The 13,723-nt window shown below is 43.7% G+C and overlaps 1 protein-coding gene and 1 long non-coding RNA gene across 2 annotated transcripts in view; both read left to right on the top strand.

The window, feature by feature from the left end:
- The window catches only part of LOC106813677 (protein yippee-like 2), a 40,720-nt gene that overhangs the window by 9,172 nt on the left and 17,825 nt on the right, over positions 1–13,723 (top strand). The window contains exon 2 of the mRNA XM_014817881.1: positions 4,232–4,315. Coding sequence (XP_014673367.1) covers positions 4,232–4,315 — 84 coding nt within the window. The remainder of the gene's footprint in view (positions 1–4,231; positions 4,316–13,723) is intronic.
- LOC106813678 overlaps positions 7,488–13,723 on the top strand; it is a 20,822-nt gene continuing 14,586 nt past the window's right edge. Inside the window, exons 1-2 of the long non-coding RNA XR_001394494.1 lie at positions 7,488–7,890; positions 10,269–10,274. This is a non-coding gene — a long non-coding RNA (uncharacterized LOC106813678). The remainder of the gene's footprint in view (positions 7,891–10,268; positions 10,275–13,723) is intronic.

Below are 13,723 nucleotides of genomic sequence, written 5' to 3'. Positions count from 1 at the left end.
ACGATCAATACCATGGCAATACATTACAACTGCACGTTACTGAGAATTTAGTGTTTGAGAACCGGTCAAAGTAAATGAAGCTCCTAAGATTCCTTTCACTTTTCCCAGTGATTACATTTATCAATGAGTTACAACATTGGATTCGCCGACAACAAAATTGATTATATCTCCTGAGTATATCGCATCCAATTCCCCATATGTGGCTGTGCACATCGGGCGAGGATTGATTAATAATTTCTAAAACTTTAATCCCATTCTTCACTCGATCAATAGCGCAAATGAGGGAAACGGTTTTTGTCGAAATAAGCCTCTTCGTTAACGTTTGTGAGTTTTTGCCTCACGTGCGACCAAACATCAAAACAGAATTTTAACTAAGCAAGCATTCGGATTTACCTTTTAGCAGGTAGATTTATACTGAAAAAATCGCAAAGCTCTATAGATATTCGGCGCTTAGAAATAGATTTGTGCGTCTAGCAACAGTCTCGTGGGTGGTAGCAAAATCACATCATCAGTGATTCAGTCACATGCTTTCCTCTATTTCTCATGCCTCTCATGGAATACTGGCAGAATTTCAATCCGCGTAATACCTATTCAGAAAAGTTCACTTAGTCACGTATGATTTGCGTTCGATTCCCAGTCGACATATAAAGCCGTCTGTGGAGCATCCCTTCAGATTAAATTAGTACCGCGTGGAATATATTCGCTACACTGTTGCTGTTTCGTCCCCTGTATCGGTGTAGCCCTGCTATCCGCGCTAGTATTGTGCACCTGCCTATTCGTACTGCATGCTTAATGTGCTGCCTGTAAGTTAGTTGGCATTGGCCTCAGAAAGCAGCACTAGCCGTTCTCTAATACAATTAGCCTACGTGCTGACATGAAATGTTGTCTGCAAGTGGGCGACGTGCGCCCCACACCAACCAACACTCGCACGCACTTTACGCACCCACGCACGCACTCACCACACGCACAGGACACAGACGTTATGCTCATGCTTCTGCGAGGCAAACTCATGGCAGCTGTTTCTCAGACCGTCTGCCAATTGATTCAATACACAGCACCTAGCGTTCAACAAATTTCATTCAGATATGTTGAGCGAAAGCAAGCTATACACACTCAAACAGCATACATCTTTTTATAGTTATTAATTTCCAATAACCATCACGCACGCAATACGCGCGCGACACACACACAACGGCGCGCCACACCGGCCAGCATTCACCACCCACACGCGCATCACGCTGCTCATCCGCGTAGCACACAATGTGCAACGCACCGCACGCGTCGCGCCCTGATAGTTATGTCACCGCAGTTTCTTCGTCCTTTACTACATAACCGTGAAAAAAAAGTATAAATCGTGTATAAACGCGAAAAAACACGGCATTGTATATATGATTAACCGAGTCGGATTACGTGTTTGACCGAACCGCCCTCGTCTTTCACCGTTCGTACCCGCCTCGACAATTTTTTCGTATCGCAAAATAGTTCGTAAATTCCTGGCGAGGTAATAATTGCCCATTCGTTCTTCGGGTCTTTGTCGGGTCAATAGCATCGACTCGTGTGAAAAATTCCCGCGAGCGTCTCGTTTCACTCGATACACTGAGCGGGCAGTGAGTCCACTTCTGAAAGACACGCGCACGTGCATATGCATCTGTTTCGACCCCCCCCCCGCGTTCTGCGATGGCCATCTCATCAGTTTGTACTTTAGTTAACTGTGCAGTGGTGGAGTCCGTGCGTAATCTTCATTCTTGTAACGGTTTTAAAAAGAAAATTTTGTTATATTAATTTGCAGATTAGCAGTAGTGCAAGAACACCGCTGGCGTCAATCTAAAAATGCATCGATTAGATTCGACAAATGCTGATGGTCTCAAACTAGTATTCTTCTTGTAGATAAGCTATACTGTCGCTGGACCAAGGCCGTCCAGCTTCAAGTCTGCAGCCTCCCAGCTTCCAAGAGTAGGACAGCAGTTTGCCTTGACGTATCCGGAGCCCGCCCACCCACAGCTACGGCCTTAGCAACGCCACCTGGCAGCCAGCTCAGCTGTACCCCAGCATCGCATGAACTCAAGATGGTAAAACCTTCCAGACCCTATCGCCCGCGCATTTTATACTAAAAACTTTTTGAGTTCTGAAAACTAGTATGAGGCCAAAGCAAGAAAACCAGCATAACAAATAATCAAACAAAACCTTATAAGTATGCGTAATTCTAATGTTAACTTAATTCTTACTTAACATTAAACCAAATTCTGACCCTAACCCTAACCTTAAAACGCCTAAGATAACCCCATATAGACTGCCGTAAAACTACGCTTAAATTCGGTTCCTTTCTCCCCCTTTAGTGTTTTATATTATCAGGTTCTCCCTACGTTGCCGCCAAACGGGGCGCGCCCCCCTGTTTCAATTCGTTGCGCCCCGTTTTAAACACCTCTCCCCGCATTAAATTCCACCACAATAAAGTTGCCAGCGATGGAACCACGTCAAGAAATTCCCATTCGACACAGGAAAACCGCAATGTGTTTTTTACCGTGCCACGCATTCCACTGCAGGAACGATATACACAAGTACAAACAGTCAACCGCTCCCAACCCAACACTAACTTACAACGACTCGCTATCTTATATATACAAAAACCCCAAATCACCGTCTATGTTGTGATTAATTTACGATTAATTAGGTGTTACGTAAAAAAAACCCCCCGGACCCCCTTGGTTTCCCCCCCCTCCCCCCCCTCCCCCCTGTTTGAATTATCATCCTTGGGTGAGTGGGGAACCCGTAATTATCCCAATAATAATACAGTCACAGTGAGTAATGTATAATGATCATTAGCACAACTAATTAGTTATTGCCACAGAAATGGCAATAACAAAAGTCATGCATCCAGAAAATTGATGCTCGAAATATGTATAAATAGAAATTTGGCCAGTTCTGAACGTGGAAAAACGAACGGCGAGCACACTTCTTAGCGGGTAAAAACACCGAACCTGCAAGATAATAAACTTTGTAGAAAATTTGCGCTACATCGCCACCGAAGCCTTTTCCCACAGGCCTTAAAACAAAAACCGGGCCGATTTGACTCATCGCATGTTCAACGGTTGGCGATTCGGCAAGTAAAATGGCGGATAAAATAATGCTTTCGTAAATCACCCGAAAAACGGGCCCTGTCGGACAATAATGAAAATTAACGTGATTTATGATGTTGCGTGTCTCATGCTCGCGCCGTAAAGTCATTCGCTTTTATAGTTTATTGGATCTTCTGTCATTCGTGCGTTGAGCGGTCTGATAGAGTGTAGATAAGACCTTACTACTCTCTATCTCTCTCTCTCTCTCTCTCTCTCTCTCTCTCTCTCTCTCTCTCTCTCTCTCTCTCTCTCTCTCTCTCTCTCTCTTTCTCTCTCTCTCTTTCTCGCTCTCTCTCTCTCTCTGTACTCTTGGCTTCAGCCTTGTGTTTGTCACTTTGATGTCGTAAATGAGTTTTCCGCGAGTTTTGAACGAAATTTCGGGTTTGAGGTTCGAGTTTGCCAATGTTGACTAGGTGCGAAATTCCCGCTAAGGTAATCATGGTTTGTCGTGTAACCGTTTAATCATGTGGGAGCTACGTGTGTGTGTGCGTGTGCGTGCGCCTGCGTGCGTGCGTGTGTGTGTGTGTGGGCGCTATCTCTCGCACACGCACATACATACATTCGCGTGGAGGTCTTATATCGTAGAGCGATGATGACTCTTAAGGATTATTGGTGCCTTTTGTGTGTGATCTAAAACTATTGTAGTAATTTCAGCCAGCCTACGTATTGATTTTGGTTGTGGTGATATACCCCCTTGCCTACAGTACATACAGCACAGCTGGCTGCTGCTGCTGCCCTGAAAACCCACAAAGCTTCACAATGCAGCATAACTGACTGTAATTGTGCGAATGTGAGAAAAATGATGATCAGATATAAGGGAAAAAATTGAGTGGAAAATGAACGATCTGGATGAATGCGTGGCTGAATACGTGTATGTTCGCATGAATGGTTGCGTGGATTGATGGATGGAATAGTGGGTGGGTGGACACACACAGACACGTACGCGCGCATACACGCACACACGCAGGCAAGCATACGCGCACGCACGCATACACGCACGCACGCACTCATACACGAACGCACGTGCGCGCACACACGCACCTTCTATCACTAAACTGTTAGGGTTTATCTCTCATAGAGAGTACTTCTCGCTAATAGGTGTCTTTTGCTTGCAGGCATATCTACCGAATTGCCACCGGACCTACAGTTGTGTACACTGCAGAGCACACCTCGCCAATCACGATGAGCTCATATCAAAGGTAAAGCAGCGCTCTATACTACATTCCCCGCTGTTCTAAGGAGACTAGTCCAAGATCTTTTTTTCTCAATTTTCTTCTCCATGCTTCCACCGTCGTCCTTTCCTTGTAGTACAGTTGATAAGCTCTCATATTATAACAATTGTGCATTTTATGAGAAAAGCATGAAATTTCTAGCATAGTTAGTATATACCATTATGTTTATTTTCAGATGTGGAGGGAAGTCAGATTTGACCTCTGAGGACCGTGAGAGGTCAAATCCAAGATGGCCGCCAGTCCACCGGGTCTTAATGTTCAAACGCGCTTAATTTTGGAACCAAACAGCGTAGAAAAACATTTAAGGTGTCGATTCCAACTAAATTGGGGATGACCATTTATTTGGTGATACCTTTGAGATCGCTAGACTTCAAGGACATGCATTTAGGCCAAGGTCATGGTCAAAATTGACCAAAAAATAAGAAATCAGTTGAAATTTGCAAATAAACACCCAGAATGTAATTTCAAAATAATCTTAAGATTCCCATATATTTGATGATCATTTTTAAGTTGCCATGCAGCACTTGAACCCTGGCCAGATTCCTGTCCTTGCTGCTGACCAACCACTGTATGCTCTTGCTAAGGAAGTCCAGTAGACCTGGCCAGCCACTCACGGAGAGAATCACTTTGTGATCATGTTTGGTGGTATACACATCGAGATGGCAACGTTGAAGTTGCTGTGAGACTGGCTGGAAGACAGTGGTTGGACGAACGCCCTGGTACAGGCTGACATTGCAAGTTCCGGAACAGCAAATTCCTTCATACATGCCAGGCATGTCACCAAGACACGCCATGTACACCAGGTCACAGCTGCAAGCATTTATACACTCCTCCAACAAGCTTACAGTGAAGACTGCACATCCGATGATACTAATGCTATGTACGCAGATAGTCCATCTTTTGAGGAGTGGTGCCTACAGCCAGTGTCCACTTTGACTACTGGCTTAAGGCCCTGTCATTGGTGCTTCTCATGCTGCGGTACATCAGGTTACTTCGTGAAGGTAACTTCTATCTGTACGTGGAATCCCTGACGCAGATCATGCCCTGGATGTTTGCCCTAGATCACACGCGCTACTCCAGGTGGCTTCCCGTACACATCCGTGACATGACGACTCTTGCTGAAAAACACCCAGATGTCCTAGCGGAATTCAAGTCTGGAAACTTTGTGGTGCACAAAACCAGCAACAAGTTCTCTGCTATGGCACTTGACCAGTCCCACGAGCAAAACAATGCAATGGTGAAAGGTTCTGGTGGCGCTATAGGACTGACAGGCAATCCAGGAGCACTCCGACGCTGGATGGTAGCAGGGCCAGAAATTGCCAGGATTACTACAGAGTTTGAGGAACAGGCCATAAAGCAACAGGGTGAGGCTGTTGACACTGGACACCCTCACCATGACCAGCAACGTGGAGTGCAAGCAGGATTCCTGAAGCAAGTTAAGGCACTTGTGACAGTGCTGAAAGAGATGGGGAATCCATTTCTAGAACACAGCCAAGACCTACTAGTCATTGACACAAGGGACATCATGGACACCCAAGTGGCTGAAACTGTGAGAAGGATTGAGACCCTTGGTGAGGAGCAGTACACTAAGTTTGTGACAGAAAGGTTAGAACAGTGTACCACACCTGTCACACAGAGACTTCCAAAGAACAAGTTGCCACTGTTCAGTAGGCCACCGGTCAAGATTAAGTCAAAACAGAAGGCACAGCTCGCAGCACTGAAGAGTGACTGTGGTCTCTTTTCGAGGCTGTACATCTCCTGTCAAACTCGAGATGGAGACATCAACAATTTCTTCTCCCATGAAAACCAGGCAGCCCCGCCAGCTCTGTCAACTGGAGGAAAAATGCGGTTTGGGGTTAAAGCAGACCTACTTCGCTGCCTGGAATCAGATCTGCTCGACAACAATAGTGTGCCTGTGGCTGATGCAACAATTTTCGATGGTGCAGCTGTGGTTCAAATGCTAAATCCTGGAACTTCAAAAACATTTCAAGAGTATGGTGAAATAGTGTTTGCACCATACATCTCTGCTCAACTCGAGAAATGCAGCCGCATCGACCTTGTCTGGGATGTATACCTACCTGACAGCCTGAAAGCCTCACTCAGACAGAATAGGGGAAAGGGCATCAGGAGAAGGGTGTCTCCTTCTACTGTGATGCCAAAGAACTGGAAGGACTTCCTTCGAGTCAATGAAAACAAAACCGAATTGTTTGCTTTCCTGTCACACGAAGCTGTTCACCTTCCTTTAGCAGAAGGCAAGGAACTGTATGCAACAGTTGGAAGTGGGATCCTGTGCTCTCCTGCCGAGTCATCCTTGGGCCGCCTTGCCCCATGTTCACAAGAGGAGGCTGACACTCGTCTACTTCTGCATGTGGCAGATGCTGTGCAAAAGGGGTGTAAGAAGGTGACCATACGTACCGTTGATACTGATGTGGTGGTACTGGCTGTGGCTTCATTCAGCAAGATAGCTCCTGATGAGCTGTGGGTTGCCTTTGGTGTTGGCTCAAGCGTTCGGTACATGGCTGTTCACAAAATGCTTGCCACAATGAATTCAACACAGTGTCTCACTCTCCCAGTCTTTCACGCTTTCACCGGATGTGACACTGTATCTGCATTCGCTGGCAGAGGAAAGAAGACTGCCTGGGAAACTTGGAAGTCTTTTCCAGAGGTGAATGATGCTTTCAGTGAGCTCCTATGCATGCCGAGTGAGGTCAGTGAAAGATCAATGTTATTGCTAGAGCGATTTGTGGTGCTGCTGTATGACAGAACCAGTGAGAGCAAGGAAGTGAATGATGCCAGAAAACAGCTCTTCACACATAAGTCTAGAACTCTAGAGAACATTCCTCCAACCCAGGCAGCACTGAAGCAGCACATCAAGCGCCTTTGCTACCAGGCCAACTGTTGGAACCAGGCATTGGTCATGGATCCAGAGATTCCAGAACCATCTGACTGGGGCTGGACAAAGGAAACAACTGGGTGGCAGCCTCTTTGGACCACTCTCCCTAAAGCAGCAAAATCGTGCCATGAATTGATCCACTGTCGCTGCGAGAAAGCGTGCACTGGACGCTGCAAGTGTGCCAAAGCTGCTCTGTGCTGTGCTGTGCTGTGTGCTGCTTGTGTGTGACTGTGCTGTGTGTGTTCTGTTCTGTTTTGAACATTACCAATTGATAGGATATTTGAAAATAGGATATTCGACTTTTTGAACGTAATTCGACTTTAACCTTGGCCTAAATGCATGTCCTTGAGTTCTATCGATTTTAAAGGTATCACCAAATGAATGGTCATCCCCAATTTAGTTGGAATCGACACCTTAAATGTTTTTCTACGCTGTTTGGTTCCAAAATTAAGCGCGTTTGAACATTAAGACCCGGTGGACTGGCGGCCATCTTGGATTTGACCTCTCACGGTCTTCAGAGGTCAAATCTGACTTCCCTCCACATCTTAAAATTAACATAATGGTATATACTAACTATGCTAGAAATTTCATGCTTTTCTCATAAAATGCACAATTGTTGTGGTTATCTGCTGCACTATTGCCACCATCCGTTGACCATTCTCTCCATAATTTACAGTGGTTTTATTAAGTTGAGCCTTCCTTGCCATATGCTAGCTTCCTTTTCTGATCTTCTTGATCCTTCTGTTTACAATTCACAGTGGATTTCTTATATCGATGCTCTGCTCCTATCTATTCAATGTGCGAGATGCGAGATTGTCTGATCACTCGTGGCAGATCGAACATTCTCCCGGATCGCTCTCGTGTTTGTCTGCTCGTTTCATGCCTGCCAGTGGAGAAATAATTCGAATGCTGCCGATACGGTGGCATTTAACCTGCGTTATGTGCATAGCGGAGGTGTTGTTGCAATCCGGAACATTTGATCACCCCAGCTGCATATAACCTTATATGAGTAGTTGTCAGCGGGAGGGATCTGTCAACAGGGGGAGATCCTTCCCCAGGGGACATCCGTTATTGGGGGATCTGTCCCTAGAGGAGAGTGTTATTAGGGGAGACATGCTATCAGGGAAGACCTGTTAACCGGGGGGATCGTGTGTGCGCCGACAAAAAGACCAGGTGCATTCTTTGCTTTCTGCCTCGTTCTTACTGCAATACATTCAAATAGTATGCACAGTGATGCAACACTCGACACGATGTTTTCAGGATGGATATCGACTAATTATAATAATTAGGATGAATTTATCCGACATGCGTTGTTACCCTACTTTGTTTGCACATATTTGCATCGCTACGCACGTGTAGCTTATAATCACAGCGACGCCGTATCGATCTTCGACTACTGAACTATAATAATTGATACGTGACGTGAATAATGCATGAATTCAACTTAATGGTAACTAAAGCCGGAATTCTGTGAACCACGACATTTTACCGCAGCCATGTATAAAGATGACGTACATCGCTCTGGATTAGGGGTAATGCTATCTCGCGGGGGGGGGGGCGAGTTTTTAAACCGTAGGATGGCGACGCCAGATTGATGTATCACGCGTCTCTGATTTGTGCGTTGGGTTTACTCCTCACAGCAGGCTATCCCAGAAACCACCGCACCGATGCATGCATGCATGTATGCATGGCAGATCCATCTAATATATATTTGAGTTCGTATGTATGTATGTATGTATGTATGTATGTATGTATGTATGTATGTATGTATGTATGTATGTATGTATGCATGTATGTATGTATGTATGTATGTATGTATGTATGTATGTATGTATGTATGTATGTATCTTCCCTATAGGCGGCCAAACCGGATTCTATTATACTAATAATACCATTCGTTATTCATCCTTACTAGTGACAATGGATAGCTGTACGTGGTGAGCTCAACAGTCGAGACCCAGCAAATCTCTACATAAGCTTGCGTTCAACTCAACACGGCCTAGCTGGTACCGTACTTGTTGTGCTAAAGTTCGGTCTAAAAAGCGTTCACACGAGAGATACACGAGATTCGAGGCCTAGCTAGCGATGATATAAGTTATAGACTGCTACGTCGTGTCGACGAAAATTCCACACGCTATCACTCTACACGTCGTGCAGGCGGAGACGGGCACAGTCTAGGTTAAGCGCTACAGTTTCGCAATTTCAATGCGTTCACTACCAAACCAACTACTCGGCCAGCGTGTCGAATATACGGCGGCTTAGTTGGACGTCGAATATGCATTCCGCGCCTTAAAGTCAAGCGCGAGCAATCGCGGCTAAGCAACCGCGTATATTTTAGCGCCGTCTTGTGAACGCTTAAATACGAACTAAAATTCCTCTCGGTGAACCAGCTTTATGTTCCACATACGAATAACTACGAGCAACCATTGTTTATTCAAGAGGTTTCCTAAAGTGAAAACTGTCAACCATTCGTCACATTGTTATAATAACTTGTCTATTTGCACCATTAATATTACTATTATGTTCCAGCGGCCTTCTAAGTTGGGTTCTGCTGTTCATATAAATGGCATACGTAACGTTTTCCCCCATGCCTTATTATTAGTTAGACTGAATTTGTAAATATTGATATGTGTTGTCAATGTTAATGTATCATTTACCCATGTTTTCTATGTGTCCAATATTTAGTAGATAGCAATTAGTAGGCATCGATTTTTACCGCAGCGCAGCGGGTACCTCGCAGCTAGTATATATAATTTCAATACGGCCTGAATAGCTAGCTGGTGTAAGCGTCTAGGCGTTACTTTCTAGTGCTTAGTTCGGAATTTCCATCTGTTTATTTTATTATTTTTTTATTTTTCATCTTTTATTTATTCGATCTATTTTACAATATTTAATATTTTTATTTACAACAATTTAATTTAAAAGATTTTTTTTTAAATTTATAAATTTATTAGTGCTTAATTACAATTATTAGTGTTAATTAAATTTCAATATGGTTAGTGGTTAGGTTAGAGGGATAGGGCGTAGGCTGCGGTGTTTCTGGATAGGACCTCGACGCACCTACCAATCAGAGACGTCACATGACTCATCCAATCTGCGTCCGCCATCCTACGCCGGTTTAAAAACTCGCCCTCCCAGGCGGGAGGGAGTTGACCGCGCAACGTTGGCCGCACTACAGTGTTACGGAATAGGCGTTAGGGATTGGTTAGCGGTTAGGGTTAGGGTTAGGGTTTTGGCATCATGATACTGTCCCCACACCATAGAGATTAATTTTGTGGATTTTTGAGATCTATAGCTATATAGCGCTCCGAGATATATTAGTTTAGTGTTATGTTACGTTGAGAGTGTGGAGTTAGCGTACCGGATAGTAATGTTTTTGAATATTATTCGTCAACTGAATCACGTGACCCTCGCCTGCCCACACGCGGGCGTTATTTTTCCGTACCGCAAATGCCAAAGGTGTTCCTCTTGATGCGCTGCTTTGATTTGCTTCTGACGCGGATAAACTCGTTCCAAACAAAGAGAACAAACCCATTGTAAATAATTTGTTTTAGTTCATCATCAGGTCGAATTATAAATTTAAGTAAGTTAAAACACACATCTTTACTCATTAATATAGAATATAATATCATATAATTACAATTCTTTGTGTAACTGTGTTATTCTTCATCTTAATCTTACATTATGAGAGGGTTTGGGCTCTCGTAAGACTTCGTAACACTTACTACAATACTAGTTAACATACGAATGACACTGTTGTAATGTATAATACCCAGTAGTCAAACATCCCTATGTACACTTTACAAATGGCCAGTGTTCAGGCGTGACCGCCAAACCATTGTTGAGTACATTTGTTATGTTCTTGAAAATCTTGAGCGATTGTGGCTAACTAAGAAGACATATTATAGTCAGGGCATTAGTCAATTCATACAGAACTAATATTAAGATATGACTCTATAAAAAAGAATAATCAGGTTTGGCGTTTTTTCCACGTTACCAAACACTATCCATTTGCTGCTTATATTAGCTCCCACAAAAATATACCAATGCTATCGGTAAACAAAAAATTTAAACAAAAACGGGTGACAGTTTATTGAAACTCTAATATATGAGCATATCAAACTAATTATTCTGCTGTAATGTATTCTACCGGTCTGTTCTAAGAAAGTACATGAAAGCATTAGGTTGTAAAATGACTTTAATTACTTGGGAACATATTATGAAATAAACACCTTTCAGATGCCAAGCATGAATAGATACAACCTATTCTAGACATGTCGGTATGTTTGTTTGTTTTTATCACCTTTTCTAATAACCATTAACTTATGGCCAGATCTAGCTTCCCAACAAATTTTAATTAGAGAACTGAAAGGCCAATTTGTATTGGAACAGATTTGCTGAATATAGTAACCATGTATTGAAAGATATTATAACGTGATCGCTGAAATAATACGATTTTTGAAACACTGGTAGGCCTACATGTACATTGTCAGCATTATTACATCAGTTGGATGAAATAATTTCTGTAGAAAAAGTATGCATATAGTTTTGAAGCTATAAGTTCACACAACATAATGATTTGTTTCACTTGAATTAATGAAGAGGGTAAAAAATAATGATCCAGTTAATTCAAATCACATAGTTGAATAGAGTTACGATTGTTGTGGGATTAACATTATTGTATCTATCTTTACTCTAGCTTAGTAGTACAGTACTTATAGGTCGCGGAGCTATCTTGTACTCCTGCGACAGCGAGAGGCTACTCGTCGAGCTACGTTACTAGCAGAGCACTAATGTAAGTGTTACCGAGACGTTCTTACGAGACGCCCACACCCTCTCCTAACTTAATGATTTAAGATGAAAATAACCATTAACACAAAGAATGAATTATGTGATATTATAATCTAATTAATTGAGCTAAAATGTGTGTTGAAACTACTATAACTCGCCCTGATGATACTGAAAGAATAACACATATTTACAAACTGGGCGTTTGTTCTCTTGTTCGATAGGTTTATCGCGTCAGAGCAAATCCACCAGCCAGTACATCAGACGGAACCTTTGCGCATGTGCGTACGGAAAAAAAGACGACCAGCCGGCGCTCATAGCAACACCCCTGGATTATAGAGCGCGCGTGCATCGTTGACTATACTCGATCTCGCTAATAGCTAGGTCACTCCCATTCTTCCTGCGCGCTGTTATACCCCTCCTCGGATGTTATTGTCATCCTCCTTCTCTGATAGTACTCTTCATTTCTCTGCAATATTAACCCCTTCCTTTCCGTATATTACTCACTCTTCCTCTCCGATATTAAACCCCTTCCCCGATATTGTTGTTGTTGTTGTTGTTGTTGTTGTTGTTGTTGTTGTTGTTGGCGGCTGCTCTACTACTACTGCCTACTTCTGACTACTACTACTACATACTGCTGCCTGGCTGCTGCTGCTTACGCTGTTGTTGTTGTTGTGTTGTTGTTGGTTGTTGTTGTTGTTGTTTGTTGTTGTTGTTGTTGTTGTTGTGTGTTGTGTTGTTGTTGTTGTTGTTGTTGTTGTTGTTGTTGTTGTTGTTGTTGCTGCTGCCTAGGAGTTGTCGATTAATGGAATATGGCGGAACACAGCGCTCATCGCATATCGCCCCGTTGCTGATCCATCACTCTCGTTATTAGCAAGTCGAGCCCATTATCTATGTATACACCACTGGTGAGGCAACGAGCGGATAAATGCCATTTTCGTTAACCTTCCCCCTCTTCTGGGACGCGCCAGAGAGTGATTGTGGATTGGAGAGAAAGCAAGAGAGAGAGGGGATTTGGTGATAGCGAAATGGAGAGAGAGAGTGGGAGAGAGAGAGAGAGAGATGTAGAGACCATGAAGAAAGAGTGATAGTGAAATGGAGCGACGAGAGAGAGAGAGAGATGAGAGGTGTGTGTGAGAGAAGAGTGAGAGTGGAAGAAGAGAGAGAGAGAGAGAGAAGAGAGACATGAGAAGAGAGCAGAGATAGAGAATAGATAGAGATACGGATGAGAGCATAAGAATAGAGAAAGAGAGAGAGAGCAGACAGCAGAGAAGAGAGAGAGAGAGAGAGATGAGAGAGAGAGAAAATCGGCAATGGCGAGAGAGAGAGAGAGAGAGAGAGAGTGTGTGTGGTGTTGGTTGTGTGTGCGTGTGTGTGTGTGAGAGAGAAAGAGTGGGGAGAGTTGAGAGAGAAGGGGAGAGGTAGCGAGGTAGCGAGCTGTACATATCTCTCCCCACCCCCGCTCTCTTTCTCTTTCTCTTTCTGTCTTTCTCGCGCTCGTCGCGCTCTTCTCTCTTCTCTCTCTCTCTCTCTCTCTCTTCTCGCTTCTTCCCTTTCTTGTTCTTTTTCGCTCTCGTTACCCCTCCTATATCATACACACTTTACCCTCCCTCTTTTCTCTCTCTCTCTCTCTCTCTCTCTTCTCTCTCTCTGCGTTTGCTCCAATCTCTGTCAGCTCTCAACTCGCTATCCCG

The sequence above is a fragment of the Priapulus caudatus genome, unplaced genomic scaffold (assembly GCF_000485595.1).
Source record: "Priapulus caudatus unplaced genomic scaffold, Priapulus_caudatus-5.0.1 Scaffold808, whole genome shotgun sequence".
In the NCBI taxonomy this organism is placed as follows: Eukaryota; Metazoa; Priapulida; class Priapulimorpha; order Priapulimorphida; family Priapulidae; genus Priapulus; species Priapulus caudatus.
This window is presented reverse-complemented; position numbering and strand designations above follow the sequence as displayed.